Source organism: Peromyscus eremicus, chromosome 8a (genome assembly GCF_949786415.1).
Source record: "Peromyscus eremicus chromosome 8a, PerEre_H2_v1, whole genome shotgun sequence".
Lineage (NCBI taxonomy): Eukaryota > Metazoa > Chordata > Mammalia > Rodentia > Cricetidae > Peromyscus > Peromyscus eremicus.
In genome coordinates this window covers 88,643,791-88,665,041 of record NC_081423.1, presented here as the reverse complement: position 1 = coordinate 88,665,041, position 21,251 = coordinate 88,643,791, and the positions used below count along the sequence as shown (strand labels likewise).

The following is a 21,251-nucleotide window of genomic DNA, read 5'->3' as shown; positions in this document are numbered from 1 at the left end:
TTAAGGGAAACTTTGAAGTTCAGACAGGCCTTTAATCCCAACACTGAAGGCAGAGGCAGGCAGATTTCTGAGTTCGAGGCCAACCTGGTCCACAAACCCGAGTTCCAGGACAGCCAGCCAGGGTGGTTAACACAGAAACTTTGTCGTGGGGGTGGGGGGTACTTTGGTTTTTGGACGTTAATGGAGGTTAAAGGTCCAGAAAGACCTGCCGCTCCAGCCACACCCAGGGGGTCGATGAAGTGGGCCACCAGTGGCAGTATTTGCCAACATTGGGGACGTTGGGGTTTAAACTAAAGGACTAGGATGTTTGAAGAACAGCCAGACTGTATACACGGAAGTCAGTAGTGAACGCATTTCTCTTGGGGATTGAACGCTAGGCCTTAACACCAGCGTTGTCCCGGACAACATTTTGGTAGTCTTGGCAACTAGGAAAAACACGAGCTGATGCTAACTCCGTAGTAGTTATAGAATGGTGTAAAAGCTGGAGTGGAGCTGCCAAACGCGGAAAAATCCCTAAGTTCGTAAACAACCGCAGACGCGGGCGGAGGCGGGATACGCCCAAGGAGGCTGCGGTCAGCGGTGGCGCACTTCCGGGGGCGTGGCCTGCAGCTGGTCGTTTCCGCCGCGCCTGCGTGCTAGGGTCCGATGTTCATCTATGAGACAGGACTTCCCACCGGAGGCGCTAGTGTTCCCGACTCCGGAAGCCATGCGCTCAGGTGGCATGGTCCGGGCCTGCCGCAGTGCCTGCAGGTGCTGGCTCTCTGGGTGTGCGGGTCCCGCAGATGGGCCGCAGCAGCTGGCGGCCCCCGAGCGTGCAGAGGACCGGGAGGCGCTGGTAGACCTCTGCCGGAGAAGGCACTTTCTCAGCGGGACGCCGCAGCAGCTCAGCCCGGCTGCCCTCCTGAGCGGGTGCCACCCGGGCCTTGGACCTTTGGGGATAGAGTTGCGAAAGAACCTAGCCTCACAATGGTGGTCCTCCATGGTGGTGTTCAGGGAGCAGGTCTTCGCGGTGGACGCCCTCCACCACGAGCCAGGCCCTTCGCAGGCCGGGGACAGTGCCTTCAGGTTAGTTTCTCCAGAGTGTATACGCGAAATCTTGCAAGACAAAGAGCTGAGTAAAGAACAGCTAGTGGCATTTCTTGAGAACTTATTAAAAACTTCTGGGAAACTACGGGAGACTCTTCTTCACGGTACGGCTCTTTGCGTTTCGTGCTTCTGAACAGGTTTGGGGTGGAAAGGAAGTCTTCAGAAGTTTGGAGACAGCAACTGGCCTTGGGTTTCCAAAGAGAAAAAAATGACCAGATTTCCTTTTTTTTTTTTTTTTAATTTAAATAACATTCAATCAAGGTAATCTACCTTAAGGCAAATGCCCGCATCAGGCCTGAGGAAATGGGGAAAGCATTCAGTTTGAAGAGCAACCCCTTAGAACTCAATCCCGCAGAATTAGGACCTTAATTCAGTAACATATTTAAACTTCCATTGGTACCAAAACATTTTCAAAGACTTCGTCTACTCTTCAGTTTTACATACATGAAATTGTCGACTTAATGCCACTGTTTTTTCCTTGCTAGGTAATTTTTTGGCTTGCCATCTAGAAGATGATTTGTACGCATCTTCCTATTTACTTTTTTAAATTATTATTTATTTATTTTAGGTATGAGTACTCTGTCTGCGTGCATGCCAGAGAGGGCTTCAGATCCCATTCTAGATGGTTGTAAGCCACCATGTAGTTGCTGGGAATTGAACTCCGGACCTCTGGAAAAGCAGCCAGTGCTTTTAACCGCTGAGCCATCTCTCCAGCCCTGCATCTTTCTCTTTAAAGTCAAATACAACATGATATAGAAGTTCTAAAAAATAAAAATGAGCCAGGCGGTGGTGGCGCATGCCTTTAATCCCAGCACTTGGGAGGCAGAGGCAGGAAGATCAAGTTCAAGGCCATCCTGGTCTACATACAAAGCAAGTTCCAGGACAGCCACGGCTGCACAGAGAAACCCCCACCTCGAAAAACAAAACAAAGTGATTAGTTTGTAGTATTTTATTTCATATTCTTAGCATTGATTGCATTAAGTAATCTCATATACCATGTTCCCAAACATCAGCCTTTTTTACCTTCCGGTCTCTTAAGTGAAATCTCTACCTTCAAGGATGCAGACTGTGAAAATGAGACTTTTCAGTTCAGTGTGGGTAACATAAGTGAGACCTTGACTCAATAAAACAGAACAAAAAAGCAAAATTGACAGGAAGGAGTTCTTTTGATTTATTACATTTTTAAACTTATTTTGTATGTGTATATATGGGTATGCCACAGCGCACATATGGAAGTCAGGACAGCTTTTAGAAGCTAATTCTCTCCTACCAGGTGGGCCCCAGAGACAGAACTCAGGTCTTCAGGTTGGCAGCAACTGCTTCTACCCATGGACCATCTCTCCAGCCTTGAGGAAATGTTCTTGATTGAAAGGTTGAAGATGCCTATTCAAAACAGTCCATGGTCCTTATTTAATGAGCCAGAAAAAAAAAAGGAAAAACTGAGTTTGGGGTGAGGATTAAAACAAAAAATATACCAGCCATGTGTTGGATGATATTCCTTCTTAGTTAAGTTTATACTTTAATAATAGAGACTATTTTTAGGAAACAAATGATAACAGTGTTTGGAGTGAATGAGAAAAAAACATGGGAAAATGTTAATTGACAAGTCTAGGTGAAGAGCATATAGGTGCCGTTTGGTTGGTTGGGGGTGGGATTTTGTTTTTGTTATTTGAGACAGGGTCTTTTGCTGCGGAAGCCGGCCTCACACCCACTGTGTAGCAGAGGATGATCTTGAACTCCTGATCCTCCTGTCTACCTCCCAAGTGCTGGGAATATAGGTAAATAGGACCACACCTGGCTTTGTTTCTTCAAATAGGACAGACTTTATTTCATTCTTTTGTTTCTCCTTTTGAGACAGGATTTCATTATGTACCCCAAGTTGGCCTTGAAATCACTATGTAGTCCAGGCTGGCCTCAAAAGTGTGAGCAATCCTCTTGCCTCAGCCAAGTACCAGGATAACAAGTGTGAATCCACACCTAGCATGTTGTACTATTCTCGTAGTGTTTTGTAGATTGAAAATGTTCACACTGAGAAGTTGAAGAGTCACTACCTAAAGTTCAATGGTAATTACAGCTCAAACTCACTGGCAGTTTACCTCTGTGCGATAGATTTCTACAGTGATTGGTTTGTTTTTTTTGACAGGTGCCTTGGAGCACTATGTTAATGGCCTGGATCTGGTAAACAGAAAGCTACCTTATGGTCTTGCTCAGATTGGAGTGTGTTTCCATCCTGTTTCGGACACTAAGCAGATACCTAGCAGTGTTAAAAGGTACAAAATGTGGCAGATGACCTGGTTTGGTACTTAAATAATAAGAATCAATCATTCCCACTTTGGGATACATCATATAATCTCCTTAAAAGCTAACTTCTGGTTTTTGTTTTTGTTTTTTAACATATATATATACAAAGAGTTGGTGAAAAGACTGAAGCTTCATTGGTGTGGTTTACTCCTGCAAGAAATTCAAGCCAGTGGTTTGATTTCTGGTTGCGTCATAGGCTTCTGTGGTGGAGAAAGGTACTGCAGTAATCATTTCGATAATTAATATTGAATTCTTCTATTTATTTGCCTTTCTGTACTTATTTTTAAAGCAGGGCCTCATGTCACCCAGGCTGGTCTCAAGCTCCGTTATATAGCCTAAGATGACCTTGAACTTCTTACCTTTCTAAGCACTGGGATTATAAAGAGTGCTAACACTCCCTGCATGTTGATCCACTTGCCTAAGCCTCCTGAGTACTGGGCTTAAGGGCATACATACACCACACCTGGCTTATAAATAGAACTTGAGGTAGCTATTGGGTATTTTGTGTGTGCGCGTGCACGTGCACGTGCATTTGTTTTAGTTTTAGTTTAAGGGGGAAAAAAAAGAGTGTGTAGCTGGAGAGATGACTCAGTTATCTTCCAGAGGACCAGAGTTTGTTTCCCAACACCCCAGGTAAGCAGTTTACAGCTGCCTGTAACTCCACTTCTGAGGAATCTGACTCCCTCTTCTGGCCTCTGAAGGCATCTGTAAACGTGTGGCATACAGACAGGTACACATAAATGAAAATGAATCTTTAAAAAAAAAAAATGTTGCTGTATTTTTATTTGGAGCAAGCCCATCACAAATGCCATAGCAAATGTCTGGCAGTCAAAGGGCAACTGGAGGGAGTTAATTCTCTCTTTCCACTTTGTGGGTTCTGGGGACCCAACTCATGCAGGCTTAGCAGCAAGCACCTTGTCCATCTCAGTGGCCCAGATTTGGGCTTTTTTGAGACAAGGCAACCCTCTAACCCAAGCCGGCCTGGATGGAATTCACTTTCAGCTCAGCTGGACCTACAGCTAGTGGCGACCTTCTTAGTTTAGCTGGAATTACAGGTGTGAGCCTCCAGCCCACCCGTTTGGGTTTTTTCAGTTTGTTGAAATCCTGGAGATGGAATCTAAAGCCTTGAATGTGCTGGACAAGCACTCTGCTGCTGAGCCACACTCAACACTGCTGTGCCAAATTCCTAAGAGAGCTAGAATAGGAGATACAAACAGAAAGCTCTGTGCAGTGGTGCTGCTTATGGTTCCAGTGGGTATCAGGGGTCCCTCGGGACAGATCCGCTGAGCTCAGATGCCGTGGCTGAACCTTTACGTTCCCGACCTAACTACTTTTCAACCTGTTGCTGGATAAAAGTCTCAGGCAACCCTCATGCTCAGAGGTAATTGTGGAACTAGAAGTGAATTAATCCCAGCACTCAGACGCAGAAGCAGGAGGATCTTTGGTCTATAGAGAGAGACCCCCGTCTCAGAAAACAAAGCAAAAGTCGATTAACATCTCATCAAACCAACAAGACCCATTGTTTTGCAGTTTGCTATGAGTCCATCTAACTTCAGCAGCACCGACTGTCAAGATGAAGCAGGACGAAAGGGAAGCAAACTTTACTATAGCTTTCCCTGGGGAAAGGAACCAATAGAGACACTGTGGAACCTTGGAGATCAAGAACTCCTACACATGTATCCCGGGAGTGTGTCTACGTTACAGGTGTGTGTCACCCTGAGCTCCCAAGTGTCCTTTACCCAGATTCTTTGTTTTCTGAACCAGAGAAGGATCATTGTATGGGGTCCTGTGACCGACTCCCTAATAACTACATTTTTTTGACAGTACTCAACCACATAACCATGACTGCAGCCATCAAGGTCAGGAAATTAACAGTAACCCACCACTATTAGCCATTCCACAAAGCCCATGAGATTTAATTGACTATCCCAGTAATGTGCCTGGCAGGCGCAGGATGCAGTCTGGAGCACCATGTTCCATGGGATTGACCTGTCTCTGGTCTCCAGATGAATAGTTCCTTTTACCTTTTCCTTTCTTATGTTCCTGGCTTTCTTGAAGAGGCGAGTTACTTTGTATTTGAGCAGATCTTTCAGAAGTTTTCTGATTTGTGTATTTGTGCCAGGAATGTGATGTGAGGGGGTGGTGCCCTTCCCGGGCTACATAGTCAAATACTGGCTCAAAAAATAAGCCAGTGTTTTAGAGATAGTTGAGCTGGTAAAAGCACTTCCTGCTGAGCTTGACAACTGAGTTCAGTTCCCGGTCCCCACGTGATGAAAGTAACCCCAAGGTAGCCTCAGATGCGTGTATTGACACTTGTATTCCCCCCCCCCCCCCCCCCCAATCACACACATATAATGATGGTAAAGGAGCTATTTACACATGTTCCTTTTCCAAATAGCAGGCCTCTCCCAGGAAGCACTGAGAAAGTTCTGGGGCCTAGGCCCACTCCAGGTGAGTCAGCTCATCCTCTCAGAGAGGCGGAGCTGCTAGGTTTGACATTACAGGTGATTGAACTTGAAGCAGAAGACAGTGTCATTGTATCTGGGCCCAGTGCTCAGCATGGTCCTGGCATGGGGTAGGTGCTTTATAAAATGAATTTGTTATTTTTTATTTTCTGATTGTGTAAGTCTAAAATGTATAACTTTAAGAAAAAGTTCTGCTAGCTGGGCATAGTGTCCGACACCTTTAATCCTGGCACGAGGGAGGCAGAGGCAGGTGATCTGAGTTTGAGGCTAGCCTGGTCTACATAGTGAATTCCAGGACAGTCAGAGCTATACAGTGAGTTCCTGTCTTGAAAAACACACACCAAAAAAAAAAAAAAAAAAAAAAAAGCTGGGCAGTGGTGGCAGCGCACGCCTTTAATCCCAGCACTTGAGAGGCAGAGGCAAGCGGAGCTCTGCGTTTGAGGCCAGCCTGGTCTACAAAGCGAGTTCCAGGACAACTAGGACTGTTATACAGAGAAACCTTGACTCAAAAAAAAAACAAAGAAAAGAAACACACACAAGAAAAAAGTTCTGCTAAAGAGTACTTTATTTTATTCTCTTCTGTGAAGGGTCGAGATGGGCGGAAACATGTGGTTCCATGTGTTCTGGCTGTGAATGGGGACCTAGACCTAGGAACGATGGCTTACATCTGCGATTCCTTCCAGCTCTCAGAGAACTCCTTTGCAAAGAAGAAGAGCCTTCATCGAAAGGTGCTTTTGCCATTTCACACGGACTGGGAAACTAAAATTATGTGGGTTTTTGTTGTTTGGTTTTCCTTCTATACATTAACTTTCCTTCTTCTTCTTGCCCCTTGTCTCAGGTGCTTAAACTTCACCCTTGTTTAGCCCCTGTTAAGGTTGCTTTGGACGTGGGCAAAGGCCCGACAGCAGAACTGAGACAGGTGGGTTAAATGTATTTAATTGACGTGAGTTTTTAAGATCTTACATTTTACTTTCTGTGCATGTGCTCCTGTGTGGTACGGAGGCCAGGGTGCTCCTGTGTGGTACGGAGGCCAGGACATCTTAGGAGGCGGTTCTGTCCCTCCACCGTGTGGGTCCAGGCCCTGGGAATGGAACTCAGGTGCCCAGGCAGTAACTGCCTTTCCCCACTGAGCCGTCTTACTGCGGGTTGCTAGGAAATTGTCAGGAAGCAGTTGTGTGGTTGACTTCCTGAATGCCGTGCTGGGGTTTCTCAGGCTGTCCCTTTCTCACCTGTCACATGACTTTACAGTTAACATGTTAACATGGCTTTTCTGTTTGTGTTTTGAATGATAATGGTGATAATTCTTGGTTGGTGTAAAACTATTTCTTGAAAGATTTGCAGTCAATATTCAGTTGGCATTGCTTAATTTCCTCCTTGTTAAATGATGTATGCTGTTCAGTGTATAAACTCAAACACTGTAAAACTAAACAGTTTACGTGGATTTTAGAGATCGAAGAAAGTGGTTTAGAGTTTTACAAGCACTTTTCTTTCATATTTGAAATCTATCTTTTTTTTCCTCCAGGTTTGTCAAGGGCTACGTAATGAATTACTAGAAAATGGAATTTCTGTGTGGCCTGGTTATTTGGAGACTGTGCAGTCTTCATTAGAGCAACTCTATTCAAAGTAAGGATTATCTTCCTTGTCATTAGTTTGATTATTTTTCATTATACTAATAGAAACAAATCTCTTCTAAATATAATCTTAAAAATTAGGCTGGGGGTTGGGGATTTAGCTCAGTGCTAGAGCGCTTTTAGGCAAGCGCAAGGCCCTGGGTTTGGTCCCTGGGTTTGGCTCTGGGGGTTGGGGGAGGGGAATGAGGCTGGAGCTGGGCGGTGGTGGCACACACCTTTAATCTCAGCACTGGAGAGGCAGAGGCAGGTGGATCTCTTGAGTTCCAGGCCAGCCTGGGCTACAGAGTGAGTTCCTGGACAGCCTGGGCTACACAGAGAAACCCTGTCTCGGAAACCAGAAGCTCAAATGGGGCTAGAGAGATGGCTGAGTGCTTGCTGCTCTTCCAGAGAACCCAGGCTTAGTTCCGGCGGCACCCATGTTGAGACACTCACATCACTTACTCACTTAGAACCTGCAGCTCCAGAGACTCAGCCACCTCTTCCATCCACCGCAGGTACTGCGGATGTGAGCATGCACATGCAGACATGCGTACATAGAAGTAAAACACAGCCGGGCAGTGGTGGTGCACGCCTTTAATCCCAGCACTCAGTGAGTTCGAGGCCAGCCTGGTCTACAGAGCGAGATCCAGGACAGGCACCAAAGCTACACAGAGAAACCCTGTCTCAAAAATACCAAAACCAAACAAACAAACAAAAATCTCAGAACCCAATGCTGTCCAGGAAAGGCATTCCAGTGATGTTCTTTCAGTTCTGATTTTATATGCTTAACTTTCATCCCTGAATAACTGAGATATATCTGTAAATACTTGTCGAATACTGTTCCTTGCTATGGCAATTAGCTCAAGGCATAAAGTTCTGTGAAAGGAAAAGCTAGGAAATTTTTTTTTTTTAAAGACAGGGTTTCTCTACATAGTGCTGGCTGTCCTGGAACTTACTCTGTAGACCTTGAACTCAGAGATCCTCCTGCCTCTGTCTCCCAAGTGCTGGGATTAAAGGCATTTGCCACCACTGCCTGGCTAGGAATCATTTTTTAGAAGATTTATTTAGTTCTGTGTTTGCCTACATGGATGTATACCACCTGTGTACCTGGTACCCATGGGAAGGAACCAGCATGAGGCAATGGAAGCCTGGAACTGCAGTTACAAATGGCTATGAGCCGCCATGTGGATGCTGGGAAGGTCCTGTGTGAGAGCAGCCAGTGCTCTTCACTGCTGATTAGCTCTTGTGTGGGTGTGTGCTAGTATGGGTGTGGGTGTGTGCTAGTGTGGGTGTGGGTGTGTGCTAGTGTGGGTGTGTGCTAGTGTGGGTGTGTGCTAGTATGGGTGTGGGTGTGTGCTAGTGTGGGTGTGTGCTAGTGTGGGTGTGGGTGTGTGCTAGTGTGGGTGTGTGCTAGTATGGGTGTGGGTGTGTGCTAGTATGTGTGTGGGTGTGTGCTAGTGTGGGTGTGGGTGTGTGCTAGTGTGGGTGTGGGTGTGTGCTAGTATGGGTGTGTGCTAGTGTGGGTGTGTGCTAGTATGGGTGTGGGTGTGTGCTAGTATGGGTGTGGGTGTGTGCTAGTGTGGGTGTGGGTGTGTGCTAGTGTGGGTGTGGGTGTGTGCTAGTGTGGGTGTGGGTGTGTGCTAGTGTGGGTGTGGGTGTGTGCTAGTATGGGTGTGGGTGTGTGCTAGTGTGGGTGTGGGTGTGTGCTAGTGTGGGTGTGGGTGTGTGCTAGTGTGGGTGTGGGTGTGTGCTAGTGTGGGTGTGGGTGTGTGCTAGTGTGGGTGTGGGTGTGTGCTAGTGTGGGTGTGGGTGTGTGCTAGTATGGGTGTGGGTGTGTGCTAGTGTGGGTGTGGGTGTGTGCTAGTATGGGTGTGGGTGTGTGCTAGTGTGGGTGTGGGTGTGTGCTAGTGTGGGTGTGGGTGTGTGCTAGTGTGGGTGTGGGTGTGTGCTAGTATGGGTGTGCCGTGGCACATATATGGAGTTGAGAAAACTTTTTTTTGTTGTTCTATGTGATAAGCAATCATTCTTTTTTTTTTTTTTTTGAGCTGAGGATCAAACCCAGGGCCTTGTGCTCTACCACTAAGCTAAATCCCCAAACCCCCCCCCCCTTTTTTTTTTTTAACGTGTGTGGGTGTTTTGCCTGTGTGCATATTTGTACCATGTGTGTGCAATGCTCACAGGACAGAAGAGGACATCAGGCCCCTGGAACTGGAGTTACAGGGTTTTTTTGAGACCACATCTATTGAGGGGAGGAGGGGCGGGTCCCTACAAGCTCTCCAGCCTGCAGCCAAACAGTCCTTGATCCTCAGAGAAACAAGATTGAAACTTGGTTCAGCCCAACTTAGTTAGCCAGTGCTGGGTCATCCTTCTAGAGTCTGATACCAGGTAGTTTATTTTAGCCATATTTAAGCACTGTACAGTTTTGGAAAGAAAGTTACCCTGATGACAGTTAACTCAGTCCCCAGTGTACAACAAAGCTTAAGACATGTTTTCCTTGGAACTCTTTCCAAAACACACATGGCCTCTTCCATAAAGATGGGTTCTGTAGACTTAGAAACAATGCTCAGGATAAGGGTCTAGGAAGAATGACTGAGGTAAACACAATGACCGTGGGAGTCAGGATTAGCCTGGGCCTAAGATAACATAGAAGTCACTTAGGTTGTTGTAAAGTACAAGCAACATCACTCTTAAGGATGGTTTTATGGGCTGAGAAGCAGTACTCCAGATTTAGGAGGGAAAGTCGGGGATAAACAATATTCTGGGGGATTCAGGTGAAGCCTGCCCTACAAATAGCAACTGATCACAAGGTTGTAAACTGCAGCCTTTCCCAGCATTCTGTGAAGAGGATAAGTAAACATCCTTTGAAGGACAAACATCCATATTTATCCTTCCTTTGGAGAGATAAACATGCATGTTTAACTTTTCCTGGTTTCCCTAGTGCTTATCTGTGCACAAAGACCTCTTACCCTCTACACACATTTCATCCATGTCTAGGCTGGCTTTGAACTCAATGTGTAGCTGAGTATTACCTTAATCTTTGATCATCGTGCCGCATCTTCCTGAGTGCTGGGATCACAGGCATATACCACCATGCCTAGTTTTTAAAAAATGAGTGTTTGGGGCTGGAGAGATGGCTCAGTGGTTAAGAGCACTGGCAACTCTTCAAGAGGACACAGATTTGATTACCAGCACCTACATGGCAGCTCACAACTCTCCATTAACTTCTTTGCCCTCTGGCACATATGTGATACACAAATATGCATACAAGCAAAACACTCATACAAATAAAAGATTAAAAGTGAATGTTTAATCTGATTTGGAAATCAGGAAGGCCAGTGTGGATTTATTCATGATTGAATTAGAAGCAATAGGTTAGCATGTTAAGTCATAAATGAAGTGTGGATTTGTTATAATCTGTTATATACCAAATCCTGGCTATAATACGGTTTATTTAAGAGACTTTAGTCCACAAGTATTTTTCTGTCATTAAAGCCAAAGTCAAAAGGCTGAGGTCATTGTGAAATTCATTCATCGTACCCCCTCAGGTGCCAGTGTTTATTTCTTAGGTTTTAGTTTTTCTGACTTTTAGCCAATACAGTAAATTCAAAACTTCACTTGGATTATGCTTCAGAAAGGGGGGTTGTGATTTGGTCCCACTCTCCAGTCATGACTGACTGAAGTCCAAGTGACTTGGACTCTAAGGTATCAGATGTTGGAGTGAGGAGCTGATGTTGTATGGGTATCAGATGTTGTAAGGTATCAGATGTTGGGGTGAAAGCTGATGTTGTATGGGTGCTCATGTGTTTTGTTTGATTCTAGGTATGATGAAATGAGCGTCCTCTTTACAGTTCTGGTCACTGAGACGACTTTGGAAAGTGGATTAATCCAGCTGAGAAGTAGAGACACCACAATGAAGGAAATGATGCACATCTCCAAACTGAAAGACTTTCTAATCAAGTATCTAGAATCTTCTAAAAAGGTGTAGTTCTTTATATTTCTGTAATAAATAGTCTCTATTGATTTTGTTAGTTTACATTAAAATGGTTTTGGCCCTTTTGTATTTATAATAAAATGGACATTTTTGTCTCTTTCTTTGATTTGTTTTTTATTACCCTTTTGATATGGTCTATTTTTTTTTTAATTTATTTATTCATTATGTATACAGAAGAGGGCGCCAGATCTCATTACAGATGGCTGTGAGCTACCATGTGGTTGCTGGGAATTGAACTCAGGACCTCTGGAAGTGCAGTCAGTGCTCTTAACCTCTGAGCCATCTCTCCAGCCCCTTGATATGGTCTATTATGAAAACACAAATCCTGATCTGCCAAGTAAGCAAGACCAGGTTGGGCTACATGGTGAGACCTTGTCTCAAAAATTAAAAAGAAAAGAAAAAAATCCTAAAGCTGGATGCACTCACTACTATACTCCCAGCACTGGGAAGGCTGGGACAGAAGGCTTGTTGAGCGTTCTAGGCTAATCTAGGCTTCAGAGCGAGACTTGGTCTCCAAAACAAACGAACGAGAAAGTTGTTGAGGTGGTTCAGCAGGTAGAGGCACTTGCCACCACGCCTGAAGAGTTTGGTACCCAGCACACACATGGTAGACAGTGAGAACCAAATCCTCCAAGTGTGAACCATGACGAGATCAATTTAATAAGAAATAAAAGGAAATCAAGGGGTTGGGCAGTCCGAAGCTAGTGTATCAGTAAATAGTTGGGGACTTGGGTGCTTCTTGTCTTCCTATTCTGCTATTTTACTTGCTTGGTTCATTTTGGTTTTGGGGAACAGGATCTAAAGTAGTCCAGGCTGGCCTGCATCTTGATGGGTAGCCACTGAAGACCTTAAACTCCTGATCCTCCTGTGATCCCACCTCCTGAGTGCTGGGATTACAGGTGTACACTACCACACCCAGTTTATGTAGTGCTGGGGATTAAATCCAAGGCTTTGTACATGCTTAACAAATACTCTATCAATCAAGCTACATCCCCAACTCCCAACTGTAGGTATTCTGTAGAATGGAAAATGAACCACTGTTTTGCAATATCCTTTGTGTTTGTAATGCTGAAAATTGAACCTAGGACTTGACGTCTTCCTGTTTGATCTTCCCAGGATGATTAGTGTAAGCTGCCATGCCCAGCCATGCTCGTATGTGTCTGTGTAAATACATAAATACAAGTGCACGTGTGTGTGTGTGTGTGTGTGTGTGTGTGTGTGTGTGTGTGTGTGTGCGCGCGCGCACGCGCGCGCGCCACCCCAGGAAATCCCAAGGATCCTCCTGTTTCTGCTTCCCTGGAGCTAAGATTACAGCTGTATGACAGAGCCTAGATTTTAGTGGGTGCTGTTGTTTTTATCTAAGTTTTATTTACCAACAAACACTCGGGAGGCAGATATTGGGGTGAACACCTGCTAGATCAGAGAAGCTGAGAAGCTGACCTTCCTTTTTGGATGGAGACCCAGCAAAAGAATGTCTCTCCACCCCGTCCCAAACCAAAAAGGACCACGAATCTCTTAAGTCCCTCCCTCCTCCTTCCTCTGTGTCTCTATCCATCCTCTGAGGTCCTCTGTACTCTCTATGGCTAATTCTTGTCAACTAGTTGCTGGCTTCACCCCCTTAAGGTTAATTTTATTAACACAGTCTCAGAGTTTCACAGTGTGATCAAATAGCCCACAACATATCCCACTTTTTGTCTTAAGTAAATAGGAAAGGTTCTAACTCTTAACACAGTAAAATAATATACAGCACAATTATAAATAAAATACAAGAACAATTATCAGGCAAGAATTACATTGACAATGTCCAGTCCATTTGTATTTGGCAAGTTCAGAGAAAGTACTCTTTTATCTATCCTATCTTGGTGAGTCCAACATTTTATACCTAAACCACTTTCTATCATAACTTGTATTACAAACCTAAAAATAACTTTTTAGGCCTTAAAACATTTTCTTAGATAAACAATTTAAGCTTTTAAGTCTCTCAGTCTTACACATTTTACATCTCTTTTGTAAGTTTCTTTTCTAAGTTTGGTTACAAGGAAAACTATAACTGTCTAGTCTTTGATTCCCATCAGAGACCCGAGAAGGATATAATATTACCTGAGTAAACAGGAAGTGCAGAGCAAGCAACTTCCAAAACTATAGAAATGACAGAGACAGCTGGTTGCCTGGACAGCCACCCAAGGTTCCTCTGTAACGTTGGGGCATCCATCTTCATCCTACTGGCCTAGAATATCTAACTTCCTGAAGCAGGAATTTTGAAGGACTGTCCTACCTTGTCTTGTCAAAGTTTAGCATTCATCTCCTTTGTGTCCTGCTTATCCAATTTGGACAGTATGCTGTCAGCAGTCAAGGCAAGGGCAGTTTCTTGCCCAATGGCTAGCTTTACCATATTGAAAGTAAACTCTATATGGAGTTTCTTCAATGCCCATTATCCTTTCTGAAGTGGTGCTGCTAGAAGCAGATGTATCTCACTGTCATGAAAAAAGCCTTATATTATTAAAAACATCTTAAATGCCATATTCTGTAGATCTCTGAAGTGTTTGAAGATCACTTACCTATCTAAAATACATGAGGCTAAATAAAGCTTATTCCTGTCTACATTATAAACCCTTACTACAAGTTTGTTACCTTGATGTTACCTTGTTATCCTAAACAGTCTGTAATAGTAGCTTCCAAGGACCATAACTTTACATTACAATTGTAAATGAGTTGCATAGGTACAATACCTTACAGTACATTGTAATAAAAATAACCTTAAATTTGTATCAATATGAAAATCCATACCAATGTAAAATATTTGAGACTAGTAGTTGCTTTTTAGTAAAAAAGTAGATTCAATAATCTACTCTTTCATCCTATCATTCCTATATCCCCTCTTCTCTCTTTTCAGAAAGAGATCTCTGAATTTAACCTCCTTTGCTTAATTTCCTCCCTGGCCATGACCAGTAACTTGCAACTAACCCCCCTAGACAATGACAAGCATCAATAACCCACAGAATGATAAAACAAACAAAACCAAAACCACCCACCCCATCTCTCAGGAATGTGGGCATAGGGTTCTTAAAATTACTTACTGTTGTCTGGGGGTGGCAGCATCTTTAGGGGACCCTGAGGAAATGGGGATAATGGTCGAGTCTTGGGGAGAGCTAGCTCTATCATTTGTTGTCCAGTCTCTGTGTAATGGGAAAGTGCTGAGCTTATCTGAAGTTCTGGCTGGAGTAGTCTGTGAGGCCTGGATCATCTTAGCTAACAACTTTGAAGTTGTCCTGAGCAGCCTGTAGTCCAAATCTGATCTGTGGATGTTGTTTGTCAGTTTAATGGTGTTATCACAGTCCAGGTGGATCTGTCATTGCAGAGCCTCATCATGTTTTTGGAGACCTCAACGGTCACTGTTAGGAATGGTCATGGTTCACTATAGAAAACTTAATCATTTTAAATGCCATATATAGCAGATCTCTGCAAGGTTAGAGGACCACAATCTATTAAGAATATCTGAGGTATACAAACTTAATTCCTAGTTACCTGCTTCAGACTCAAACCCAAAAACATGTACAGGAAACTAAATGAAACTTATTTCTAGAATTAGTTAGTACTCTATATGACTACTAATATCACAACAGATAGTTTATGTTTATAAAATAATCTTATAGATTTTGAGATAATATTTATACCTTAAGAAAATTTTTAAAGAGTCAAAACCAAAGGATTATGAGATTAAGAGCAATAGAATAGTCCCTTAATTTTGAGTTTCTTCTGTCCCATACCAGGAGGCTCTTCAGACATTAGACAGAGATTTTGGATTTTCCTTCTTTTTTTTTTTTTTTTTTTTTTTTTTTTTTTTGAGACAGGGTTTCTCTGTGTAGTTTTGGTGCCTGTCCTGGAACTCGCTCTGTAGCCCAGGCTGGCCCCGAACTCACAGAGATACGCCTGGCTCTGCCTCCCAAGTGCTGGGATTAAAGGCGTGCACCACCACCGCCCAGCTAGATTTTGGATTTTCCTTTAACAAGTATGCTTGGGTTTAGGGAAGGAGAGAGCCATGCTCCAACTCCAAAGCCAGCTTTAATTTTTAATTGAATTGAGACCACAAAAAGACCATTTGCCTTTTATGTTTGTACAGAGCAGCAAAAACAAGCATTTGGGAAGATTTATGAAATTCTACCCTGCTAGAGATATGCTATACCATTTGGCCAATTTACTCTTTTTCTTGGAACATTTTTCTCTTGATGATTCATCCATCTTCTTCAGATGTCTCATTTGTCCAGTGGTCTTCAGATTTCTTAGTCGAGTGCTTTTATTCTCCTGGAAAAACAAAAATAAAACCTTACCCCAACCCTAACTCTGGGGAGTTCCTTTTTTGGCTAGTTATATCCTTTTTAAGGCAAAATGTTTTTTGGAAACAGAAAAAGTATTATCTTTTTTTTTTTTTTTAAAGATTTATTTATTATGTATACAATGTTCTGCCTGCATGTATGTCTGCAGGCCAGAAGAGGGCACCAGATCTCATTACAGATGGTTGTGAGCCACCATGTGGTTGCTGGGAATTGAACTCAGGACCTCTGTAAGAGCAGTCAGTGCTCTTAACCTCTGAGCCATCTCTCCAGCCCCCAAAAAAGTATTATCTTTTAATAATTTGTTTTCATGCCTAATCAAATGAAAGGCATTTGTTACAAGTTAGTTTAGATTGAATGGCCATGCTGTTTGATGAACTATTGCCTCTCCTAATCAAGAGTTCTCTCCTGTTCAAATCTAATCTTTATCAGTCTTGATGGTATCCATAGCTCTTCTCCTGTGGAAACAAAAACAAAACCTCTTCCCTATCTTAACACATATCCTGGTTCCCATTCTGAGGTCAACACGTCTTTAAAATATACAGGCTGATTTAATTCAGCAGTTTTCTTATACTATCCAATGTCTCTCCATAGCTGTTGTTCCTTTCTCATTAGCATTTAGAAAATTTAAAGTTAATAAAGCATTGTGTAATCTGTCTGGTGGGGGGTGTCTTTATTATCCCTTTCTTTTTTACTAAGCATATCTTTTAAAGTGTGATTATATCTTTCTATAACTATTGTCCTGTAGGATTATGAGATATATCTGCAATATGCTTTATGTTATAATATGCAAAAAACTGTTTCATTTTACTGGAGACATATGCTGGAGTATTATTAGTCTTAATTTGTACAGTTATTCCCATAATGGCCATAATTTCTAATAAATGTGTAATTATAGAATCAGCCTTTTCAGAACTTAAAGCAATTGTCCACTGAAATCTTTAATATGTATCTATGGTATGGTGCACATATTTTAATTTCCCAAACTCTTCACCCTCACACAGACATACATGCAGGCAAAACACCAATGCACATAAAATAAAAATAATAAATTAATAAAAATAGCCCCCAACAACGTGTTGCCTAACAAGCACTTACCAGCTGTGCTACTATCCAATGTCTGAATGCCCCTGAGTCCTCAGCTGAAAGGGGGACTGAATTCCTGTCTCCTCACGCCTTATATGCCTTTCTCTGCCGGGCCATATCACTTCCTGTCTCAACCTTCCTAGTGCTGGGATTAATGGTGTGTGTGCTTCCCAAACACTGGGAGCAAAAACATGAGATCTTCTGATTTTCCTGCCTCTTCAGTGCTGGGATTATAGGCATGTGCCACAGCACCTAGTTTGTCAATGTCACGACAGTCAGTCCACCAGCTGAGCTACACCCTGGCCCTCCGTTCTAGTCTAGATTTCTTTCTTTTTCTTTCTTTCTTTCCTTTTTTTTTTTTTCAAGACAGGGTTTCTCTGTGTAGCTTGGCACCTTTCCTGGAACTCACTCTGTAGCCCAGGCTGGCCTCGAACTCACAGAGATCTGCCTGCCTCTGCCTCCCGAGTGTTGGGATTAAAGGTGTGTGCCACCACTGCCTGGCTGTTTTCTTGCTTTTTCAATTTGCCATCAATGGTAGCAGAAAGGTAACAATACTGATGAAGACATGCAGAGGGAAAAGAACAAATGGACTTGGGCATGTGTATCTGACAGTACATTCATCTACTTTTTATAAGTACTATAAACCAGCAACTACAGATGTTTTGCCACTAAACAAATACGAAAGGGGCCGCTGGGGAAACGGGAGTTGAAAACAGGAAGTCTCACGGAACATCACTCATCAGGTCATGTGCCAAGCAGAGACCTTCTGGTAAGTTCACAAGGGGACAGAGATTTCTTTTTCTAGCTGACAGGTCTCCGTGCAGCCTCAGCCACAGGCTAACCTAGCACATCCCTGCAGTGATAAGTCCATTCCTAGCAAAACCAGCTCCTGCCCATCTGGAGCTGTTTCTCTTTCTCAACACTGAAATTTATGGGCAAAATGTATGGACTTGCTTTTCACTAATCATCCTGGGCTGGGCCTGTACCTCAGAGGCCGTCTGGATCTCTGTGAGTTCAAAGCCACCCGGGACTACACAAGATTAATTCAGTTTAAAAGAGAAACAGAGCCAGGCTGTCATGGCATACACCTTTAATCCCAGCACTTGAGATCTCATGTCTTTGCTCCCAGTGTTTGGGAAGCACACACACCATTAATCCCAGCACTAGGAAGGTTGAGACAGGAAGTGATATGGCTGGGCAGAGAAAGGCATATAAGGCGTGAGGAGACAGGAATTCAGTCCCCCTTTCAGCTGAGGACTCAGGGGCACTCAGTCTCAGGATTCGTGGAGACAGAATCTTCCTTCCCCTTTCGGCTGAGGAGTTGGGGAGGTGAGACGTGGCTTGTTCCTCTGATCTTTCAGCATTTACCCCAACATCTGGCTCGAGGTTTTTATTATAAGACCAATTAGGATTTATGCAACAAAGTTATCTTGAATTTTTATTATTTTGTGTGTGAGTACATGTATATACTCCATCTTGGATTCCAGGGATTGAATGAACTCAGGCATGCCAAAAGCTTTTACCCAGTGAGTCATCTCACCAGCCTCTTTTCTTTCCTTTTTCTTTCCTTTCCTTTTCTTTTTCTTACGAGGTTTATTTGGCTCATCTGTATGGCCTGGTGTCCAGGGGCTACATCCGATAATATATATCTTGCTGGCTCAAGGCATCAAATGTTGGGAGACAGGTTGTGTGTGTGCTGTGGTCCCATTCTCTCTTCTCAAAACGTCACCAGGATCCAATCATGAGGGCTCCACCCTGATGGCCTTCTTTAATCTAGTCACCATCCAGAGGCCCACCTCTGAATACTATAGTCAGATTTTGTTTTCTCTGTCAAAATATATTACAATGGGATTAAATTTCAGCCTGAGTTTGGTAAGGGGCTAACCATGTTGGAACCCCAGCAACAACAGAAGACCAAGATACATGGAATAAAATTGATCATGCAGACAGTTGATCGGCAGGTGGAATTCAGCATACAGTCTACTATATACTGGATAGTAGACTATAAATAAATAAAGTAGAAACTGTGGCCAGGCAGTGGTGGTGCACGCCTATAATCCCAGCACTTGGGAGGCAGAGGCAGGGGAATCCCTGAGTTAGAGGCCAGCCTAGTCTACAGAGTGAGTTCCAGGACAGCCAGGACTACACAGAAAAAACCTGTGGGGAAGAAGGGGGAGGAGGGGGACATAGATCAGTGGTAAAGTGCCTGCCTAGAGCACATATGGTCATCAATTCAGTTCCCAGCACTCAGAGGCACAGAGGCAAGCAGATCTCTGTGAGTTCAAGGCCAACCTGGTCTACATAATTCCAGGAGAGCACCAGGGACTACATAGACCTTGTGTCAGAGAGAGAGAGAGAGAGAGAGAGAGAGAGAGAGAGAGAGAGAGAGAGAGAAATAAAAATTGCTGGTCCAACCAGCCTTCGGGTTTAGCGTTTGGTCAGAGAACCTGGAGCTGTGTTGACAGTGTCCCAGCCTGCATCACTGGTCACCATGGACATGGCTTCAGATTTTCCCTGGCAAGATAAGCAGCTGCCGCCAAAGAACTGCTTCGTCTTGTCAGTTGTCGAGAGGGGACAGTGTAGTCCCAAGCTTCCTCACACACAGTCTGGCTGTGCAGAGGATGAGAGCCCTTCACAGAGGACCTGGGTTCAGTTCCCAGCAACCCACATCAGGTAGCTCACTCCTGTAACTTCAGTTTCAGGAGATCCAACACCCACTTCTGGCCTCGTCAGGCATCTGCATGCTTTGGGGCACATGCAGACCATCAGGCACACACAAATACACATCAAAACAAATAAAAAACAAAACAAAACACTGTTTTTGCATGAGAAACAGCTGGGAACCAAAAAAAGATATGCTGGTTAGTTTTCATCGATTTGACAAACAAAATGGAACGTTAGTTGAGCTGCCTCCATTGGACTGGCCTGTGGACAAGTCTAAAGAGCACTGTCCTTCTTTTACTGTCTTTTGTTGTTGTTTTCCAGACAAGGTTTCTCTGTGTAGCCCTGGTGTCCTGGAACTCACTCTGTAGACCAGGCTGGCCTTGAACTCACAGAGATTTGTCTGCCTCTGCTTTGCCAAGTGCTACACAGGCCACCGCCCAGCTTGCAGGGTATTTTCTTGATTAGTGATTGCTGTGGAAGGGCCCAGCACACTGTGGGTGGTGCCACCCTGGGCAGGTGGTCCTGGGCTGTGTAGAAGAGCAGGCTGAGCAAGCTTACCAGGAAGCAGCGTTTTTCCGTGTGCTTCGGTCTCTATCTACCGTGAGCTCCCGTCCTGGCTTCCCTCCGTGATGGCGGACCGGAGGGTTAACCTGCAGGTCAAACACACCCCGAGTTGTCTGGTCAGCGTTTTATCACAGCAACAGAAAACTAACCTGGGCAGACGCTGATGCCAGAGAGTGATTGAGGTACGGCTGTGACAGACCTGACCGTGTCATTTTGGGGAAGATTGTGGACGTGTTTGGAACTTTGGGCTTAGAGCTTGGTGAGCTGTTCTGTGGGAACTTGGACGCTAATGCTGAACCGCCTGGTTTGGGAGGTTTTTGAGGGATCACAGGTGTGCACCCTCACAGCCGGCTTCAACTCGCAGGTCCTTTAGATAACCATCTTTGCTCAGTTTTGGAGAGGACCCCACATGTTCACGAGTGTTTCGAGTCCTTCCTTCTGAAAGCCGAGAGTGGTCGATTCCCTTCCGTTACTGTCCGTCCTGTTGGTTGAGTCTTTCATGAAGTTGCCCCCTGGAGCTCCCACTTCTAGGTGCAGTTTGTGGGGAAAACTGTGGGTGGGGGAGAACAGAACTCAGGGAAGTGTAAATTGTGTTCGAGTTTATTTAAACCTTGGCCAGCATGCCCTGGCCCTGCTAGTCACCAACTGTGCGACCTTGAACTTAATTACAACCTTTTCCTTTTTGAAAGAATACTTTCTCCTATATTTGGATGTCTTTATTTTTAATTTTTTTTTTTCCAAGACAGGGTTTCTCTGTGTAGTTTTACACCTTTCCTGGAACTCACTCTGTAGCCCAGGCTGGCCTCCAACTCACAGAGATCCGCCTGCCTCTGCCTCCCGAACCCTGGGATTAAAGGCGTGCGCCACCACCGCCCGGTGTCTATTTTTAAAATTGCATTTAGCCGGGCAGTGGTGGCGCATGCCTTTAATCTCAGCACTCGGGAGGCAGAGGCAGGCAGATCTCTGTGAGTTCGAGGCCAGCCTGGGCTACAGAGTGAGTTCCAGGAAAAAGGCGCAAAGCTACACAGAGAAACCCTGTCTCGAAAAACAAAAAAACAAAACAAAACAAAAAAAATTAAAATTGCATTTACTTACTTATTGTTTGTGTGTGTGTGTGTGTGTGTGTGTGTGTGTGTGTACACATACACATTTC

At 44.2% G+C, this 21,251-nt stretch overlaps 1 protein-coding gene across 1 annotated transcript; it reads left to right on the top strand.

Moving 5' to 3' along the window:
- The first annotated feature begins 653 nt into the window (after nucleotides 1–653).
- Polg2 (DNA polymerase gamma 2, accessory subunit) lies at nucleotides 654–11,554 on the top strand. The gene is made up of 8 exons (XM_059271993.1): nucleotides 654–1,190; nucleotides 3,230–3,356; nucleotides 3,497–3,602; nucleotides 4,918–5,091; nucleotides 6,440–6,580; nucleotides 6,691–6,771; nucleotides 7,375–7,475; nucleotides 11,282–11,554. The coding sequence occupies exons 1-8, from the start codon at nucleotides 656–658 to the stop codon at nucleotides 11,445–11,447; spliced, it is 1,431 nt and encodes a 476-aa protein (XP_059127976.1). The 5' UTR covers nucleotides 654–655; the 3' UTR covers nucleotides 11,448–11,554.
- The last annotated feature ends 9,697 nt before the right edge of the window (nucleotides 11,555–21,251 follow it).

Coding starts and splice junctions, on each gene's coding strand:
- Polg2 (XM_059271993.1), top strand. CDS start 656: ATGAGACAGGACTTCCCACCGGAGGCGCTAGTGTTCCCGACTCCGGAA. Junction 3,357..3,496: donor ATACCTAGCAGTGTTAAAAG/GTACAAAATGTG, acceptor ATATATACAAAG/AGTTGGTGAAAAGACTGAAG. Junction 6,581..6,690: donor AGAAGAGCCTTCATCGAAAG/GTGCTTTTGCCA, acceptor CCCTTGTCTCAG/GTGCTTAAACTTCACCCTTG.